Source organism: Mastigoproctus giganteus, chromosome 2 (genome assembly GCF_048544385.1).
Source record: "Mastigoproctus giganteus isolate SK-2022 chromosome 2, ASM4854438v1, whole genome shotgun sequence".
Classification (NCBI taxonomy): Eukaryota; Metazoa; Arthropoda; class Arachnida; order Uropygi; family Thelyphonidae; genus Mastigoproctus; species Mastigoproctus giganteus.
In genome coordinates, this window is record NC_143576.1 from 154330498 (window position 1) to 154349459 (window position 18962).

Below are 18962 nucleotides of genomic sequence, written 5' to 3' on the forward strand. Positions count from 1 at the left end.
GGCTTGCATCCCATTTCCTGTATACTAAATTAACAGAAAATCAAAGTTAGAGGACAAACATCTGGCCAGTATTAATATTCTTATAGATTAATTATATATATTAATGCTCTTCTGTATAGATTTGAAGCTTCTTGAGTTCTGTTTTAACATTAGATAACTTGTAAAATTCTGGTGATATTGTTTTCTTCGAGAATAAAAAATAAATTCATTTCTCCAAATATTCTATTTCACAAGTATTCTATTTCCAGCAGCTGAATATGTTGTGAAATTCTTGAATTCCCTCATCCAGCTGAATTACATATCTTTAAAAGTACTTTACTTATAAAATTATTTGTCACTACAGCACAAACTTGTTTATTCTATTCTTGATTTTCTTGTAGATCTCAACACATTTTTCTTTAATGGACTACCCAATCTTCTTAATTTTGGAATAGATAACAAAGCTTTTTTCAAGGAATCTCCTTCTTCCTTTGAATTTAAAGAATTATGCAGCTTCTCTACTGATCCTTGAAGGTTGTTAGCATTATCATTCTGAATATTATATTGGTGACTTGGTGACAGTTGTTTTTGTGATAACAGCTGCATAAAGAAAAAGAAAATTTCAATGTAAAAATGCATTTTAAAATGTTACTTCAACAAGGACTTATTTATATGTTACAAAGATTACAATCAATTTGATTAATTATTTTTATAATAGACTAATATTCTTATGAAGATATAGAGTAAGATGAACTATGAACATGCAAAAGATATAAATTCATGTAGACTAATGAAGCTGTTCTGTTTCTTTTTACTGATCAAAGCCTTAAAAAAGATGTAAATCTTTTTTTTTTTTTTTATTTGTTCTTTTTATTTGTTTCAAAGCCTTAAAAAAGATGTAAATCTTTTTTTTTTTTTTTATTCAGGATGGCTGTTCATTCATTTGGAAGCAGTCATCTTGAAACAAGACAGTGTACTGAAATATCCCCACGACAAGGGTATGCCAAGGATGCTGTCTCTTAAACTTAAAATTTGGTTTGTATCCAACAGTGTAAACAAATGTTATTGAGGGGAGGAGGCAGAAATACGGTGATCTTATTAAGCCTGCATTTCTTTGAAAAAGGCTAAAAATTACTACTGTTACAAATTCTTTTTAGAGTGGCTATATTTTCACAGATTAAGAAAATTAAAAGTTGAGAAATAGTCATAATTTATATAATCAATCAGATGTTTTGGGGAACTGGTTCCCTCATCAGTGGTCTTGTATAAAACTGAATGTGGACAGTTAAGAAACATCTGCACATTCTATATCCCCCCCATAAACACGAGTATGAGTTACTGCATTAATGGAAATAATAATAATAAAAACTATTGCTTTAAAATGTGATGATAAAATATCCAATATAAAAGAGTTGATGGACATCACAGTTAACACAAGGATGAATAATATATAAACAATTTATTATACAGAGTATGTAATTTAGAAAATTAATTGTTTACATAATTACAACCTGGCATTTCAGAACAACTTGCTTCCTTCATCAGTAGCCCTGCATAAAATTAAAACTACAAAATCTTTGCAAAAAAAAATCTGCTGTAAAGTTTTTATTATATGTAAATAACTTCTATAATAAATTAAGCTAAAAGAAAATTCACCAATATGTACACCTTATTCTGAATCTGAGTGATTCAGAATATGGACAGACTTGATTATAATGTTATTGAGGGGACTGATATTCTTGATATTATAAATGACTCATGATATAACCATTAACCCCTATGTTCAATAACCAGTTATTTTCAATCTGAAAGAGAAGTCACAGTGTAACGGCATGCTTTTTTTAATGAATAAAAACATACCGAGGAAGCAGCTATATAGTTAACTGAAGAAAATTGTAAAGAATATTTACAGCACATCAGACCACCAAATACGGAGGATGCAGAAGGTCAGGGAATGACCACCACATATCCCCAGCCTGGATAAAGGGTGAGGGTTGGCATCAGGCCGTAAAATTTTCATGCCACAACAGTAAAAATGCTGACCTCATACATATAATGGTAAAAAGGAGAGGACAAAAACAAAAAAAATTTACAGCACATCAGTAGAAATCAATCCTGAAAAGCAAGTTCATGAAATCACAGAATTAATGTGGCTAAATTTACTGGCATCTCGTCAGCGTGAAAAGTGCAGAAAGAATTCAGAACAAAGGATAATTTTTAACATCGAGGGTGCTGCCAAAACGATTGCCATTGTTAGTTGGCTTACAAGGTACAATATGGCAATTTTACAAAATCAAAAAGTCAACACTTTTTTTTAGTGAATGTTCTACATGTTGTTATTTGGTTTTTAGGAGCATTAGCAACTAAGGCCATATTGCTCCGGGGATATGCGGTGGTCATTCCGACCTTTCTGCATCCTCTGTATTTGGTGGTCACGAGCTCGAACCCCGGTCTAATCAAGAAGCATGTGCTACGCACTGCTGCTCTTGCCCATCTGGCTACGGAGGTGCCGATGTTCTACATAAACTGCTAGCTGATGATGATGAGTTAGCTATATTATTGTGAATAAAAACAAAGCATCATTTACTGCATGATCACATGAGGTATACCTTTTGTGTTTGGAGGAAAAAAATTACAGTATCTGAAACACTACAATATTAGCCATACAGTGCAAGGAAGCCACATGCTTTTGCTGTATCAATCAAAAAAATAAAAATAAAGCTAATAAATTACCTATGTGTTTCCCTCATATATGTAACTATCCAACTGACTTGTAAATTTATCCAAGCTACTAATCTCAACACAGAAGTAACTTATTTCAGTAATTAACAACTCACTGGTTAAGAGAAAACATCCTACAATCCGGTATACAATTTTTTCTTCATAATTTAAATTTATGGCTAATTCTGAAATTATTTATGAGTGAAATTTCCACTTTTGTTCATTTTACTATCCTCATAAGGTGTCTGGCTGCCAAGCTTCATAGCATACATATTCAAAGTCTTTCCTAAAATATACACCTTTGCAGATCTCATGATGCAGGTTGTGTGCCTTTCAAATTCGATTGATGTCTTTCTTTAGGTGTGGTGTTTATACTTGGACACAGCCTTTCCTGTCTTACAATTGTCTCACATAATGAGATTAAAACCTCCTTATCTCTACAAGAAAATGTTCGATAAATCATCAACAGGACACCATGGACCTTCCTTGTCACCTGTCCTCACTGCTTGAAGAACTTCGCATCACAACTACCAAATCCCATTCCCCCCCACTGTTTTTAGTTCAACCTCATACCAAATGTATAAGTTATTTTGGGGTTGCTATTTCTAAGTGTAAGATCTTGCTGCATTAAAACACTTTTCTAGCCATCCCTTAAACCTTTCCACATCATCCTGAAGGAGAACTGTTTGGTGCTGATCATTAACCAATTTTTACAACATCTGCAAAATTTTTAAATCATGCCCTATTCATTGATGTCATTTATTAAAATCAATAACTACAGTGGTCCAAGAATCAATCCTTGGAGATTCCACTTCTACCATTAGACTGATTTGAAAGAACCATTAATCACAACCCTCTGCCTCCTGCTTCATAGTCACCTTTTGATCCATCTTAGAATCTTATCCATAAGGGTCTAAACTAAATGTTTTGCTAAAATCAATGTCAAAATTATTTCCTATATCCATGCTCATGAGTAACTATGTCAAAATAGTTAACCAGGTTAGTTAAATGTGATTTTCCCTTAACAAAAACTGTTGTTCATTCATCCTTCAGAATTCTGTTTAATTTTTCTGTATTGCATTCTTTATCATTACCTCCATGATTTTCCCTCCTACCACTGAAAGGTCTGTAGTTACCTACTTTGCTCTTAAAACTGCATATATTACTAGTAATATGCTGGCACTTCTCCAATTCAAATGAATCTCTTCTGAGTACAGTAATTTCCACATAATTAACCTTGATTATTCTATTCACCCTCTACCTCATTCAAAATTACTTGGGATCAAGTCCAGTAGCCTTACTTGCTTTTATACTTGAAAGATCTTCTAATAAACAATTGACTGTAATTTCAATATAATTGATTTCATACTACTCAGCCTTAGTCACACAACCTCTACTCATTCTGAAGGTTCCTTCACCTGAAAATATTAATGCAAAGTACCTGTTCAGTTTGTCTGCCACATCGGGTATGTAGTAGTAGTAGTGGCATGTGATGCAAGAAAGCAAATGTATGAGCTTATGCAGCATCAGCCAAAAAAAAAAAAAAAAAAAAAAAATCACACCATTCCCTCCAAATGCCTGTCCAGTTCCTCCTTAAATTTATTCAACCTATCAACTTCCACAACGACAGATGGAAGTTTGTTCCAGCAATTAACCACCGGCTGGCTAAAGGAAAATTTCCGCACATCTATTCTACATCTGTCTTTTCTTAATTTGAATTTATGCCCCCTTAGGTTCGTAATCTGAACAAGTGGAAGGATCCCATCAGAATTCAGCGTGCTCAACCCATTCAAGGCCTTATATACCTCAATCAGATCACCGCGCAGGTGCCTAGTCTCCAGCCACTGCAATTTGCAGAACTTAAGCCTCTCTTGGTAAGAGGATCCCTTCATTCCCCTCACCAATCTTGTTGCCCTTCTCTGTACACGCTCAAGTAAATCTACATCCTTCCTAAAATGAAGCCTCCAGACCTGTACGCAGTACTCAAGGCGTGGCCTGACCATTGCTTTATAGAGAGGGATAATCACCTCCTTTTCCCTGCTAGCAAAATTCCTATATATCATTGACAAAACCCCATGCCCTGCCCTGGCAGCCTGTTTGCATTGCTCAGAAAACTTCATATCTACCTGCACAATTACTCCCAGGTCTTTTTCATTTTCTACCACCTTAAGTGTAGTACCACACAGTTGGTACGTGTCTCTGGGGTTACTTCTTCCCATATGTAGTACTTTGCATTTGTCAAGGTTAAACTTCAGTTGCCACTTCTTAGCGCATATGCCCACATTATCTAGATCCTGTTGCAGTAGCACACTGCCATTACTGTCATTAACAACTCTACCAACCTTTGTATCATCTGCAAACTTCGAGATTAAGCCTGATATACCTTCATCAATATCACTGATAAATATACAAAACAACAGTGGACCTAACACCGAACCCTGTGGGACTCCACTAATAACGTTAGTCCAAGAAGAGCAGCACCCATTGATTACCACCCTCTGTCTTCTAGCACTTAACCATCCTTTTATCCATTGTAGCAACTTACCCTTAATACCATTCTGCTCCAATTTGTACAGTAGTCTTCCATGCGCAACAGTGTCAAAAGCTTTCCTGAAATCCAAATATATGACATCAAAATTATTTTTCGCATCCAGTTCCTTTGTAACCACATCATAATATCCTATCAAATTTTTCAGACAAGACTTTCCCTTAACAAACCCATGCTGTGTCTGAATTATTGCTGCAGTCTTGTCTAGATGATCCTGCAATGCATCTTTAACCAGCGACTCCATTATTTTACCCGGAACAGAAGTTAAACTAACTGGTCTGTAATTACTCGTGTCACCCTTTGATCCCCCTTTGTGAATTGGGGATACATTTGCACATCTCCAGTCCATGGGAACCTCCCCTGAGTCCAAGGATGCTCTCATAATTATGGCTAAGGGTTTGCTTAGTTGCATTGCCGCCTCCTTTAATTAGCATTACTAGAGGCATTTGATGCAAGAACGCAAGCTTATGCAGCATCAGCGAAAAAAAAAAAAAAAAAAAAACCACTTCCACTTCACCCCTCTGTTCGTTCAAAATACCTGTCCAGCTGAGCCTTAAACTTATTTAGGCTATCAACCTCCACCACAAGGGATGGAAGTCTGTTCCACCAACCAACCACCCGCTGGCTAAAGGCAAATTTCCGCACGTCTATCCTACATCTGTCTTTCCTCAATTTGAATTTATGCCCTCTCAGGTGATTATTCTGAGCTAGAGGAAGAATCCCATCAGCATTGAGCATGCTTAAACCATTCAAGGCTTTATACACCTCTATCAGATCACCTCGCTGGTGCCTAGTCTCCAGACACTGTAATTTGCAAAACTTAAGCCTTTCTTCGTAAGAGCACCCCTTTGTTCCATTCACTAATCTTGTTGCCCTTCTCTGTACTCGTTCCAGCAGCTCTACATCCTTCTTGAAATGAGGCCTCCAGACCTGTATACAGTACTCTAGGTGTGGCCTGACCATCGCCTTATACAATGGAATAATCACCTCCTTATCCCTACTGGAAAAATTCCTGTATATCATTGACAATACTCCATGAGCTACTCTTGCAGCCCGTCTGCACTGCTCAGAGAACTTCATATCTGCCTGCACAACCACCCCCAAGTCCCTTTCATTCTCTACCACTGTCAGTGTTGTACCACAGAGTTGAAACGTTGCTCTGGGGTTGCTGTTTCCCATGTGTAGTACTTTACATTTGTCAATGTTAAACTTCATTTGCCACCTCTCAGCCCATCTTCTCAACCTTTCCAGATCCTGTTGCAGCAGCATAGTGTCAGTAGTGTCCTTGACAACCCTGCCAACCTTTGTATCGTCTGCAAACTTGGACATTAATCCCGATATACCATCATCAATATCATTTATAAATACAGAAAACAATAATGGACCCAACACTGAGCCCTAAGGGACTCCACTAATAACATCAGTCCACGATGAGCAGTGTCCATTGATTACCACTCTGTCTTCTCCCCCTCAACCACCCCTTTATCCATAGCAGCAATTTGCCTCCAATGTCACACTGCTCCAATTTGTGTAGCAGTCTTCCATGTGCAACAGTATCAAAAGCCTTTCTAAGATCCAAGTATATAATATCAAAGTTATTCCCTGCATCCAGTTCTTTTGTGACTGCATCATAGTATCCAATCAAGTTGGTCAGGCAAGACTTCCCCTTAACAAAACCATGCTGTGTCTGAGCTATAACTGAAGTCTTGTCTAAATGATCCTGCAGTGCTTCTTTAACCAGTGCCTCCATTAATTTTCCTGGAACAGAAGTTAAGCTCACAGGTCTATAATTACTTGTGTCAGCCTTTGATCCTCCTTTGTGAATTGGGGTCACATTTGCACATTTCCAGTCTATGGGTACCTCCCCTGAGTCCAAGGAAGCTCTCATAATTATGGCTAAGGGTTTGCTTACTTCCTTTGCTGCCTCCTTTAATATAACTGGATAGATCCCATCCACCCCGGGTGCCTTTCTTGTGTTTATCTTCAACAGTTTCTCCTCCACTTTACTCCCAGTTATTTCAAGATTCGGTAACTTACTGCTAGAGTTGAATACACCTCTGGCATTCTCCTCGCTGAATAACTCCTCATGTGTGAATGTCGATGCAAAATATTCATTTAGTTTGTTAGCTACCTGAGCAGGATCATCAACACTTGACCCATCAATATCAAGTGGACCAATCTGATTCATCCCTTTCCTTCTAGAGTTTACATAAGTAAAGAACTCTTTGCTGTTTTTCTTTGGATCCCTTGCCAAGGATTTGATTCTTGCACTGCTTCTATTGGAATGAGCCGCAGCCTGGAAAATAAGATGCAGGATATTTCAGAGACTGCTGGGAATCGTTGGGGTACAAGTAAACACATGGGTTGTGTTAGGGTAGCTAAGAAAAAGAACAGGTGCATGTATACTTGTGTGTACACCAATGCTAGGAGTTTAGTAAATAAATTTGATGAATTTGAGGTATTGCTCAAAACATCAAAGGCAGATATTGTGGGGATTTCAGAGACGTGGTGTCACACAGATATAAGAAATGCAGAACTGGAATTTGGGGAGTACAATGTGTACAGAAAGGATAGACAGGATAGGAAGGGAGGAGGGGTTATGCTATTAATTAAGAAACACATAAAATCCAAGGAAGTGAAGCCAGTCGACATCGCTGGACAGTGCAGTGTCGAGTCAGTTTGGTGTGACATAAGCATTGGGAGATCAAAATTGAGAGTAGGAGTGTGCTATAGGCCTAATGACTCTGATGAGTATAATAAGAAACTGTTCGGAGAAATAGAGTGGGCCAGTAAATCAGAGAGTCTTATAATGGGGGATTTTAATTTCCCAGATATTGACTGGAATTTGGGGGCTGGTCACTCACACAGTAGCAAGGCTTTTGTGGATTTATTGGATGATTGTTTTCTACATCAGCATGTTCGGGAGGCAACTAGAGGGAGTAATACTCTTGATTTGATTATCAGTAGTGATTCTTCATGCATTAAGAATCTGCAGATAAATGAACCACTTGGTGGCAGTGATCACAGTGTGCTGAAGTGGGAGTTACTCAAAGAGGTAACTACCATTAGGGGTAAAGGGAAGGGGTATTGCTTTCGTAAAGGCGACTACAATGGACTGAGACAGTATTTAAATTCTATACAGTGGGATCAACTGATGATATTGCCAACAGCAAATTCAAAATGGGAAGCATTCAAAGAACTTATCGTGGAAGCTACTAGGCTTTACATACCAACTAAGAAATATTGTTCAAGGTTTAGGCCTAAATGGTTGTCAGATGAACTAATGAGGCATATGGCAGAGAAGAAAAATGCATGGGATACATACAAATTAACACGTGACACGGATGCCTATGATAGATACAAGTTGATCTGTAACCAAGTTACAAAGGAGGTTAGGCAGGCGAAGGCAGATTACGAGAGATCCTTGGCAAGGGATGCGAAGAAAAACAGCAAAGAGTTCTTTACTTATGTAAACTCTAGAAGGAAGGGGATGAATCAGATTGGTCCACTTGAGATCGATGGGTCAACTGTTGATGACCCTGCTCGGGTAGCTAACAAACTAAATGAATATTTTGCATCGACATTCACACATGAGGAGTTATTCAGCGAGGGGAATGCCAGAGGTGTATTCAACTCTAGCAGTAAGCTAGAGAATCTTGTAATAACTGAGAGCAAAGTGGAGGAGAAATTGTTGAAGATAAACACAAGAAAGGCACCTGGGGTGGATGGGATCTATCCAGTTATATTAAAGGAGGCAGCAAAGGAGGTAAGCAAACCCTTAGCCATAATTATGAGAGCTTCCTTGGACTCAGTGGAGGTACCCATTGACTGGAGATGTGCAAATGTGACCCCAATTCACAAAGGGGGATCAAAGGCTGACACAAGTAATTATAGACCTGTGAGTTTAACTTCTGTTCCCGGAAAATTAATGGAGGCACTGGTGAAAGAAGCACTGCAGGATCATCTAGACAAGACTTCAGTTATAGCTAGGACACAGCATGGTTTTGTTAAGGGGAAGTCTTGCCTGACCAATTTGATTGGATACTATGATGCAGTCACAAAAGAACTGGATGCAGGGAATAACTTTGATATTATATACTTGGATCTTAGAAAGGCTTTTGATACTGTTGCACATGGAAGACTGCTGCACAAATTGGAGCAGTGTGGCATTGGAGGCAAGTTGCTGCTATGGATAAAGGGGTGGTTGAGGGGGAGAAGACAGAGAGTGGTAATCAATGGACACTGCTCATCGTGGACTAATGTTATTAGTGGAGTCCCTCAGGGTTCAGTATTGGGGCCTTTATTGTTTTCTGTATTTATAAATGATATTGATGATGGTATATCAGGCTTAATGTCCAAGTTTGCAGACGATACGAAGGTTGGCAGGGTTGTCAAGGACACTACTGACACTATGCTGCTGCAACAGGATTTGGAAAGGTTGAGCAGATGGGCTTCGAGGTGGCAAATGAAGTTTAACATTGAGAAATGTAAAGTACTACATATGGGAAACAGCAACCCCAGAGCAACGTATCAACTCTGTGGTACTACACTGACAGTGGTAGAGAATGAAAGGGACCTGGGGGTGGTGGTGCAGGCAGATATGAAGTTCTCTGAGCAGTGCAGACGAGCTGCAAGAGTAGCTCATGGTGTATTGTCAATGATATATAGGAATTTTTCTAGCAGGGATAAGGAGGTGATTATTCCCTTGTATAAGGCAATGGTCAGGCCACACCTAGAGTACTGTATACAGGCCTGGAGGCCTCATTTCAGGAAGGATGTAGAGCTGCTGGAACGAGTACAGAGAAGGGCAACTAGATTGGTGAATGGGACAAAGGGGTTCTCTTACGAAGAAAGGCTTAAGTTTTGCAAATTACAGTGTCTGGAAACTAGGCACCAGCGGGGTGATCTGATAGAGGTGTACAAAGCCTTGAATGGTTTGAGCATGCTCAATGCTGATGGGATTCTTCCTCTAGCTCAGAAAAATCACCTGAGAGGGCATAAATTCAAATTGAGGAAAGACAGATGTAGGATAGATGTGCGGAAATTTGCCTTTAGCCAGCGGGTGGTTGGTGGGTGGAACAGACTTCCATCCCTTGTCGTGGAAGTTGATAGCCTAAATAAGTTTAAGGCTCAGCTGGACAGGTATTTCGAACGAACAGAGGGGTGAAGTGGAAGTGGTTATTTTTATTTATTTATGTTACTTTTTTTTTTTTTTTTTTTTTTTTTTTTTTGGCTGATGCTGCATAAGCTTGCTTTCTTGCATCAAATGCCTCTACTAATGCTAATGCTAATGCTAAAGCCTAGTAGCTTCCAAGATAAGTTCTTTGAACGCTTCCCATTTTGAATTTGCTGTTGGTAACATCATCAGTTGGTCCCACTGTATAGAATTTAAATACTGTCTCAGTCCATCGTAGTTGCCTTTACGGAAGCAATAACCCTTCCCTTCCCTTTACCCCTAATGGTAGTTACCTCTTTGAGTAAATCCCACTTCAGCACACTGTGATCACTGCCACCTAGTGGTTCATTTATCTGCAGATTCTTAATGCATGAAGAATCACTGCTGATAATCAAATCAAGAGTATTACTCCCTCTAGTTGCCTCCCGAACATGCTGATGTAGAAAACAATCATCCAATAAATCCACAAAAGCCCTGCTAGTGTGTGAGTATCCAGCCCCCAAATTCCAGTCAATATCTGGGAAATTAAAATCTCCCATTATAATATAACTGGATAGATCCCATCCACTCCAGGTACTTTTCTTACGTTTAACTTCAACAATTTCTCTTCCACTTTGCTCTCTGTTATTACAAAATCATTAAGTATCTTGCTACAATTTGATAACCTTCTGCCATTTTCAAACCTTAATAATTTCTCACGTGTGAATGTAGATGCAAAATAGTCATTCAGTTTGTTTGCTATCTGAGCAGGATCATTAACAGTAGAACCATCGATGTCAAGTGGACCAATCAGAGTCATCCCCTTCCTTTTAGAGTTTATACAAGTAAAGAAATCCTTGCTGTTTTTCTTAGCATCTTTTGCCAAGGATTTCTCGTAATCTGCCTTCGCCTGCTGAACCGCCTTTGTGACCTGATTACAGATTAACTTATATCTGCCATAGGCTTCTGAGTCGCTTGGTAATTTATATGCATCCCATGCATTTTTCTTCTCTGTTATGAGTCTCATTAGTTCATTTGACAACCATTTAGGCCTAAACCTTGAACAATATTTCTTAATAGGTATGAAACTTTTAGTAGCTTCCACGATTAATTCCTTGAATGCTTCCCACTTAGAATTTACTGTTGGTAACATCATCAGTTGATCCCACTGTACAGAATTTAAAAACTGTCAGAGACCGCTGTACTCGCCTTTACGGAAGCAAAAACCCTTTCCTTTACCCCTGATGGTAATTAAATCTTTAAGTAAATCCCACGTCAGTACACTGTGATCACTGCCACCTAGTGGTTCTTTTATCTGCAAATTCCTAATACATGAATAATCACTGCTGATAACCAGATCAAGAGTATTACTTTCTCTGGTTGCCTCTCGAACATTCTGCTGCAGAAAACAATCATCCAATAAATCCACAAAAGTCTGACTAGTGTGTGAGTGCCCAACCCACAAGTTCCAGTCAATATCTGGGAAGTTAAAATCCCCCATTATAAGACATTCCGATTTACTAGACCACTCTATTTCTCTGTACAATTGTTCAGTGTACCCATTCAAGTCATTAGGCCTATAACACACTCCTAATCTAATTTTTGCTTTTGCAGTGCTTATGTCACACAAAACTGACTCAACAGTGCACTGTTCATCTATATCAACTGGATGCACTTCTTTTGATTTTATGTTTTTCTTTATTAACAGCATAACACCTGCTCCCTTCCTATCCTGTCTATCCTTTCTGTACACACTGTACTCCCCAAATTCCAGTTCGGCATTCCTTATATCTGTGTGACACCACGTCTCTGATATCCCAACGATATCCGCCTTTGATGTCTTGACCAACACTTCAAATTCATCAAATTTATTTACTATACTTCTAGCATTGGTATACATGCAAGTATACATGCACCTATTCTTATTCTTAATTACTCTAACACATCCCATATACCCACCTGTTTCACGATGACTGCCATCCGTCCCTGAAACCCCCAACACCCCCTCGCTCCAGGTCGCTACTTATTCTAATAGAAGTTGTGCAAGAATCACCTTCACCTCTGCCTACTGTTAAACTATTAGTCCTTGTATCCCCCCAAGCTATCAGTTTTCCGACCCACCTAACACTGCCTCGATAGCATCAGCAAATATTCTTGCACCCTTTCTATTTAAGTGTATCCCATCCCTGTAGAAGCAGTCTCTCCTGTTAACAAGTACAGTCCAGGCTGAAAAAAATTCTATCCCTTGAGCCTTGCGCAATCTTTCCAGGGCCAAATTGATCGACAAGGCTCTCAATCATATACTCCCTCCTATTGTGTCTGGGCAGAATTGCACACACTTTCAAATTCAACCCTAATTCACGGCTTTTTTTCATCAGTGACCTGTACTTGTTAAGTAATTATCATTAAGTAATATCATTAGTGCCAACGTGTACAACTATATCACCTTTTGTGCCCCTAAAAGATGATATCTGCTCTACAACGTCATCAACCTTTGCCCCTGGCAGATACCCTGGTCCTGTTCTACCTATCCTTTTTACAAAGGATGTTTCCCGTTTCCCTGACAATAGAGTCACCAACAACTACTAGTTCCTTTGGGACCAGCGCAATCTGCCTTGGGGGTTGCCGCTGTGTTGCGTGATGACCAAGTGCAAGCTCTGGCATTGGTGTGGGCAGCTGAGAGCCTGATGGGCCCCTCAATTTAGATCTTTCGAGGGCATTCACCCTGTCCTTCAAATTCTCATATAGGCCCATAACAACGCGCTGAGTTGTCACCTGATTTCCTTACATCGCGCACACACAAAGACATCCCCCATGGCAATATCATGTTCCGTTCCAGATAGTTCGGCAAACATTTCACAAGTTGCACATTTTTTTAGGCTGTGATGCGTTGGAGAATCGCCCCCCACAGTTCTCCCCCGAGTCACAGCACTCCTGCCACTTTGTGCCCGTTGCTTTGCTGCTCTAGTATTCAACACTTTTCCCACACCTATTATATAGTATGAATCAGAGCTGTACTTCTCAATATGTTCTACGTTGATAATAATATTAGTAAAATAATAAGAGGAGTTTACCTCAATATAGTGCGTAGAACACTTCCGTATGATACCCTCCAGAAATTAAAACGGAAAAAACGAAAAAATCGACAACTTACCAGTACATTAGAGTAAAATATAAATAATTAATTTAACACAATTCAAATCAATTTAAAACAATTAAAAATCAAATTAACGCAATTAAAAGAATCTAACGAAAATATTCAAAATGATTTTCCTTCCTGAAGCTGACAACGCTTTTCGACCGTATGTCGTGATCACAGGAATGAAAATTACCGAATCTGGTTAAACCTGATAGATTTAACTTAAATAGAGATTATTTGCCTTCGCGCATGCGCGTAAATTTCCACGCATCGGAGATCAAATATGGCCGCCGAACATTAACAGAATTCTCATGTAATTTGATTTCAACGGTTTCTGCAATTAATAGTCGCGTATAATTACGTTGAACGTTAAGTATTTTGGCCTCGTTAAATAAAAAAGTATGTTTTTCGTTAATGGCATGAAAGGCTAATTCTGACGCTGCTGAACGAGAAGCACAAACTGAGGCTTCATGTTGATTTACACGAATATTAAGAGAAAATCGGGTTGAACCTTGATAAGACGAGTCACAATCACCGCAAGAAATGTTGTATACCAGATCATTAATTTGTGTTGCGAACGCTGAAAGAACCGAGCGATTGTTCAGTATAGTGTGTAACTTCCGTATTGGCCTAGCTACAATTTTAAATTCGGTATCTTTAAGAATCTGTTAAGCTGTTTGTGCCACTGTTCAACATATGGGATAGAAATAAAGTATTTTTTGATATTACTATTGTTGATTGGTGTAGTATTTTGTATCCTATCCTTAGCTTGTACCCTAATTCGGTTTATTGTGGTAATGGAATAACCCCTGTTTAAGAATCTGCTCGTTCATATTTGTATTTCTTAGTCCAAAGCAGAATCCGTCGTTGAATATTTATAGGCATTAAGAAATTGATTAAAGATAATCAATCTTTTGTAGGTGAACGGGTGATAGCTATTATAATGTAGAAGCATACCGGTGTTTGTAGGTTTTCGATAGATGCTAAATTGTATTTTATTCGAGTCCCGGGTAAGCGTGAAATTTAGAAAGTTTAATGACTCTGTATCCGTATCCTCCCTTTCCAATGTAAATTTGAGTCTAGAATGAATATTATTAAACAAATGTAAAATGTCTTGGATAGTATTACTATCGATAATAACTAGAACATCGTCTAAATACCTCCCATAGTATGTGATACGGGTTCGAAAAGGTGTCAAATGTATCTGCTCAATTGTTGAGAGATAGATCTCTGACGTTAAGCCACTCAGGCTCAAACCCATTGGTAATCCAAAAATTTGTTTGTACACCTTGTCTCGAAAGGTGATGTAGTTAGTCTCAACTAACAGTTTAATTAAGTGAAAAATTTCCTTAAATTACACGAGAATTCTGTTAATGTTCGGCGGCCATATTTTATCTCCGATGCGTGGACCTTTACGTGCATGCGCGAAGACAAATAATCTCTATTTAAGTAAGGTTTAACCCGATTCGATAATTTTCATTCTTGTGATCACGACATACGGTCGAAAAGCGTTGTCAGCTTCAGGAAGGAAAATCGTTTTGAATATTTTCGTTAGATTCTTTTAATTGAGTTAATTTGATTTTTAATTGTTTTAAATTGATTTGAATTGTATTAAATTGATTATTTAATTATTTATATTTTACTCCAATGTACCAGTAAGTTGTCGATTTTTTTCGTTTTTTCCGTTTTAATTTCTGGAGGGTATCATACGAAAGTGTTCTATGCACTATATTGAGGTAAACTCCTCTTATTATTTTACTAATACCACACCTATTATGTAAGGATACAATCTGATTCGTTTTTTCTTTGTATTCACATATGTGAAAAACTGCTTATCTTGGCCCGTTTCTAATACTTGGCCAGTGTTTCTAATGCTAACCTAACCTTCCCATATGGTACTATTACAGATCAACTTGCAGTTGCTATAGGTACAGTACACTTTAGTACATTTTAATGTCCTGTAACTTTTCCATGCCATCTTTTTCTGATCTTTTAGACTGGCCAAGCTAGTATTTATCCATCTTTGTAAGAGATGGAGCATTAATTAACTTGACTGCCCTCTTCTGAATGAAGTCAAGAAGCTTGAAAGAAGTTTTTGTGAACACTACCACTAAATGTGGGAACAATATTCCATGATGGATTTGAGATTTCTACAGAACAAGTGTTGTTCTTCCTCATTCGTAATACAGAGAGAAAAAGAACCAGTTTTTAATGCAATTTTTGATTTGGGTAGGAAGCAATATTTGTGATGTACTTATGAAAGGAGGAATTAGGAGGGTAATCCCTAATAAAAATATGTGATCTTGTCTAGAATCTAGGAGCAGCAGACTCTTTTTTGCAAGTCTTAAGACAGGAATGTGTTTTAGAAACATTGAAGCTAACTAGATTTTCCCTGCCCATTGAAAAGAATTACCTGGAGATTGGCATTTAAAGAATTGGCAGTGGTTATTTGACAAAGAACAAGGTTTCTGAAACAGGAGAGTGGAATGTAATGCTTCATCATTGGTAAAACTATGGATAGGATTACCAGTCAGTGGAAAATTATTAAGATATGTGAGGAAAAGAGTGGGAGAAAGAACTGGTCTTTGTGGAACACCAGCATTAGTGGAAAATTTGGAAGTCTGAGTGCTGTCAACCATCACAAGCAGTGAGCACTCAGAGAGAAAACTGAAACTGGATACTCAACTAAAAAAAAAAAAAAAAAAGGAAAAAAAGAGCAGCCTGCAGGCCTTAAGATGGGAGCTTATTTAGACCTTATGCAAACACAAAGAGCTGAAAAATGTCAAGCACACTGCTTGAGTTTCACTAGATTTTCTATTGAACTTGTCCAAAGAAGAATAACAAAAGCCAATATATCACGAGTGGATCAACACTCATGGTATCCATGCTGGCGAACATTAATTAGATGGAAGGTTTGAGACAGTTTAAGAATTAGTGATGGATGAATTTCTTCATTACTCTAGAAAGAGTACAGGTAAGTACAATGGGTCAATAATTGGAAGAGATTTGTCACCATTTTTAGGAATTGGTTAGATATGAGCAAATTTCCAAGCAAAAGGGAAAAAAAAGTGGAATAAGAAAGTGTAAAAAGGTGATGCAAAACAGCATAGGGCTTCAGAACAAGTGCCATCAGGACCTCAAGCTTCCTTGGCATAGACTTCAGAATTCTTCTAATATCCTTCTGTCAAAAGACCATTGAGTGGAGTATAATGGGTGATTTATTAAGGTCATTGATACAAGATATCAAGTGGACCAATGTGATTCATCCCTTTGTAGTGTTTACATAACTAATCTCTTTGCTGTTTCAATCATTACACCATTTGCTGCTCCCTAATTGTTCTCTTATCTGCAGATTCATAATGCATGAAGAATCGCTGCTGATAATCAGATCCAGAGTATTGCTTTCTCTGACTTGCTGCTGTAGAAAACAGTCATCCAATAAATCCCCAAAAGCCTTGCTACTGTAAGTGAACAAACCACAAGTTCCTCTCAATATCTGGAAAGTTAAAATTCCCCATTATAAGGCATTCTGATTTACTGGCACACTCTATTTGTCTGTATTATTGTTCTTTATACTCATCACAGTCCTACTCTCATTTTTGTTTTCCCATTACTTATGTCACACCAGACCGACTCCACACTATACTGCCCATCCAGGTCATCTGGATGCATAGCCAGATTTTATGTGCTTTTTAACTAAGAGTATAACCCATCCCTCTCTTGTCCTGTCTTCCTGATGAAGTAGAACATGCATTGAAGAAAATGAAGAATCACAAAGCCCCGGGGGAAGATGAAGTTACCGTAGAGTTGTTTGTTTGTTTGTTTGTTTGTTATTTAGGAGCATTAGCAACTAAGGCCATATTGCTCCGGAAATATGCGGTGGTCATTCCCTGACCTTTCCGCATCCTACGTATTTGGTGGTCACGGGCTCGAACCCCGGTCTAATCAAGAAGAGTGTGCTACGCACTGCTGCTCCTTCCCACCTGGCTACAAGGCGCCTATAGAGTTGTTAAAATTGGGAGGAAGAGACATAACACAAAAACTGGCAAAGCTCTTCACAAAGTGCATTAGAAAAGGTGTGATGCCTAAGCAGTGGAATAATGCAATCATAGTTTTGCTGCATAAGAAAGGAGATAAATCAGAAATTGGAAATTATAGACCAATTAGCTGGTTATCCCACATCTACAAGTTGTTCACAAGGGTCATTACTAACAGATTAGAAAGAATACTTGATGAGAATCAACCGAAAGAGCAAGCTGGCTTTAGGACAGGATTCTCAACTATGGATCATCTACACGTAATATCACAGCTAATGGAGAAAGCAAATGAATATAAAATACCACTATGCCTGCCATTTGTGAATTATGAAAAGGCATTTGACTTCATACAGCATAAGGCAATGTTTTGGACACTGGAAAGACAAGGCATAGATACCCCACATATTATTAGCATTAGCAGAGGCATTTGATGCAAGAAAGCAAGCTTATGCAGCATCAGCCAAAAAAAAAAAAAAAAAACCACTTCCACTTCACCCCTCTGTTCGTTCAAAATACCCAGCTGAGCCTTAAACTTATTTAGGCTATCAACCTCCACCACAAGGGATGGAAGTCTGTTCCACCAACCAACCACCCGCTGGCTAAAAGCAAATTTCCGCACGTCTATCCTACATTTGTCTTTCCTCAATTTGAATTTATGCCCTCTCAGGTGATTTTTCTGAGCTAGAGGAAGAATCCCATCAGCATTGAGCATGCTTAAACCATTCAAGGCTTTATACACCTCTATCAGATCACCTCGCTGGTGCCTCGTCTCCAGACACTGTAATTTGCAAAACTTAAGCCTTTCTTCGTAAGAGCACCCCTTTGTTCCATTCACTAATCTTGTTGCCCTTCTCTGTACTCGTTCCAGCAGCTCTACATCCTTCTTGAAATGAGGCCTCCAGACCTGTATACAGTACTCTAGGTGTGGCCTGACCATCGCCTTATACAATGGAATAATCACCTCCTTATCCCTGCTGGAAAAATTCCTGTATATCATTGACAATACTCCATAAGCTACTCTTGCAGCCCGTCTGCACTGCTCAGAGAACTTCATATTTGCCTGCACAACCACCCCCAAGTCCCTTTCATTCTCTACCACTGTCAGTGTAGTACCACAGAGTTGATACGTTGCTCTGGGGTTGCTGTTTCCCATGTGTAGTACTTTACATTTGTCAATGTTAAACTTCATTTGCCACCTCTCAGCCCATCTGCTCAACCTTTCCAGATCCTGTTGCAGCAGCATAGTGTCAGTAGTGTCCTTGACAACCCTGCCAACCTTTGTATCGTCTGCAAACTTGGACATTAAGCCCGATATATTATGATTATGATTATGATTTTGAAGAAAATATATGAGAGTGCTACCTCCTTTATTAGACTAGACAA

General features: G+C 38.5%; 1 protein-coding gene across 1 annotated transcript in view; it reads right to left on the reverse strand.

The window, feature by feature from the left end:
• Positions 1–354: 354 nt before the first annotated feature.
• The window catches only part of RhoGAP54D (Rho GTPase activating protein at 54D), a 129900-nt gene continuing 111292 nt past the window's right edge, over positions 355–18962 (reverse strand). The window contains exon 9 of the mRNA XM_090390070.1: positions 355–579. Within this exon, the coding sequence (XP_090246196.1) occupies positions 355–579 (225 nt within the window). The remainder of the gene's footprint in view (positions 580–18962) is intronic.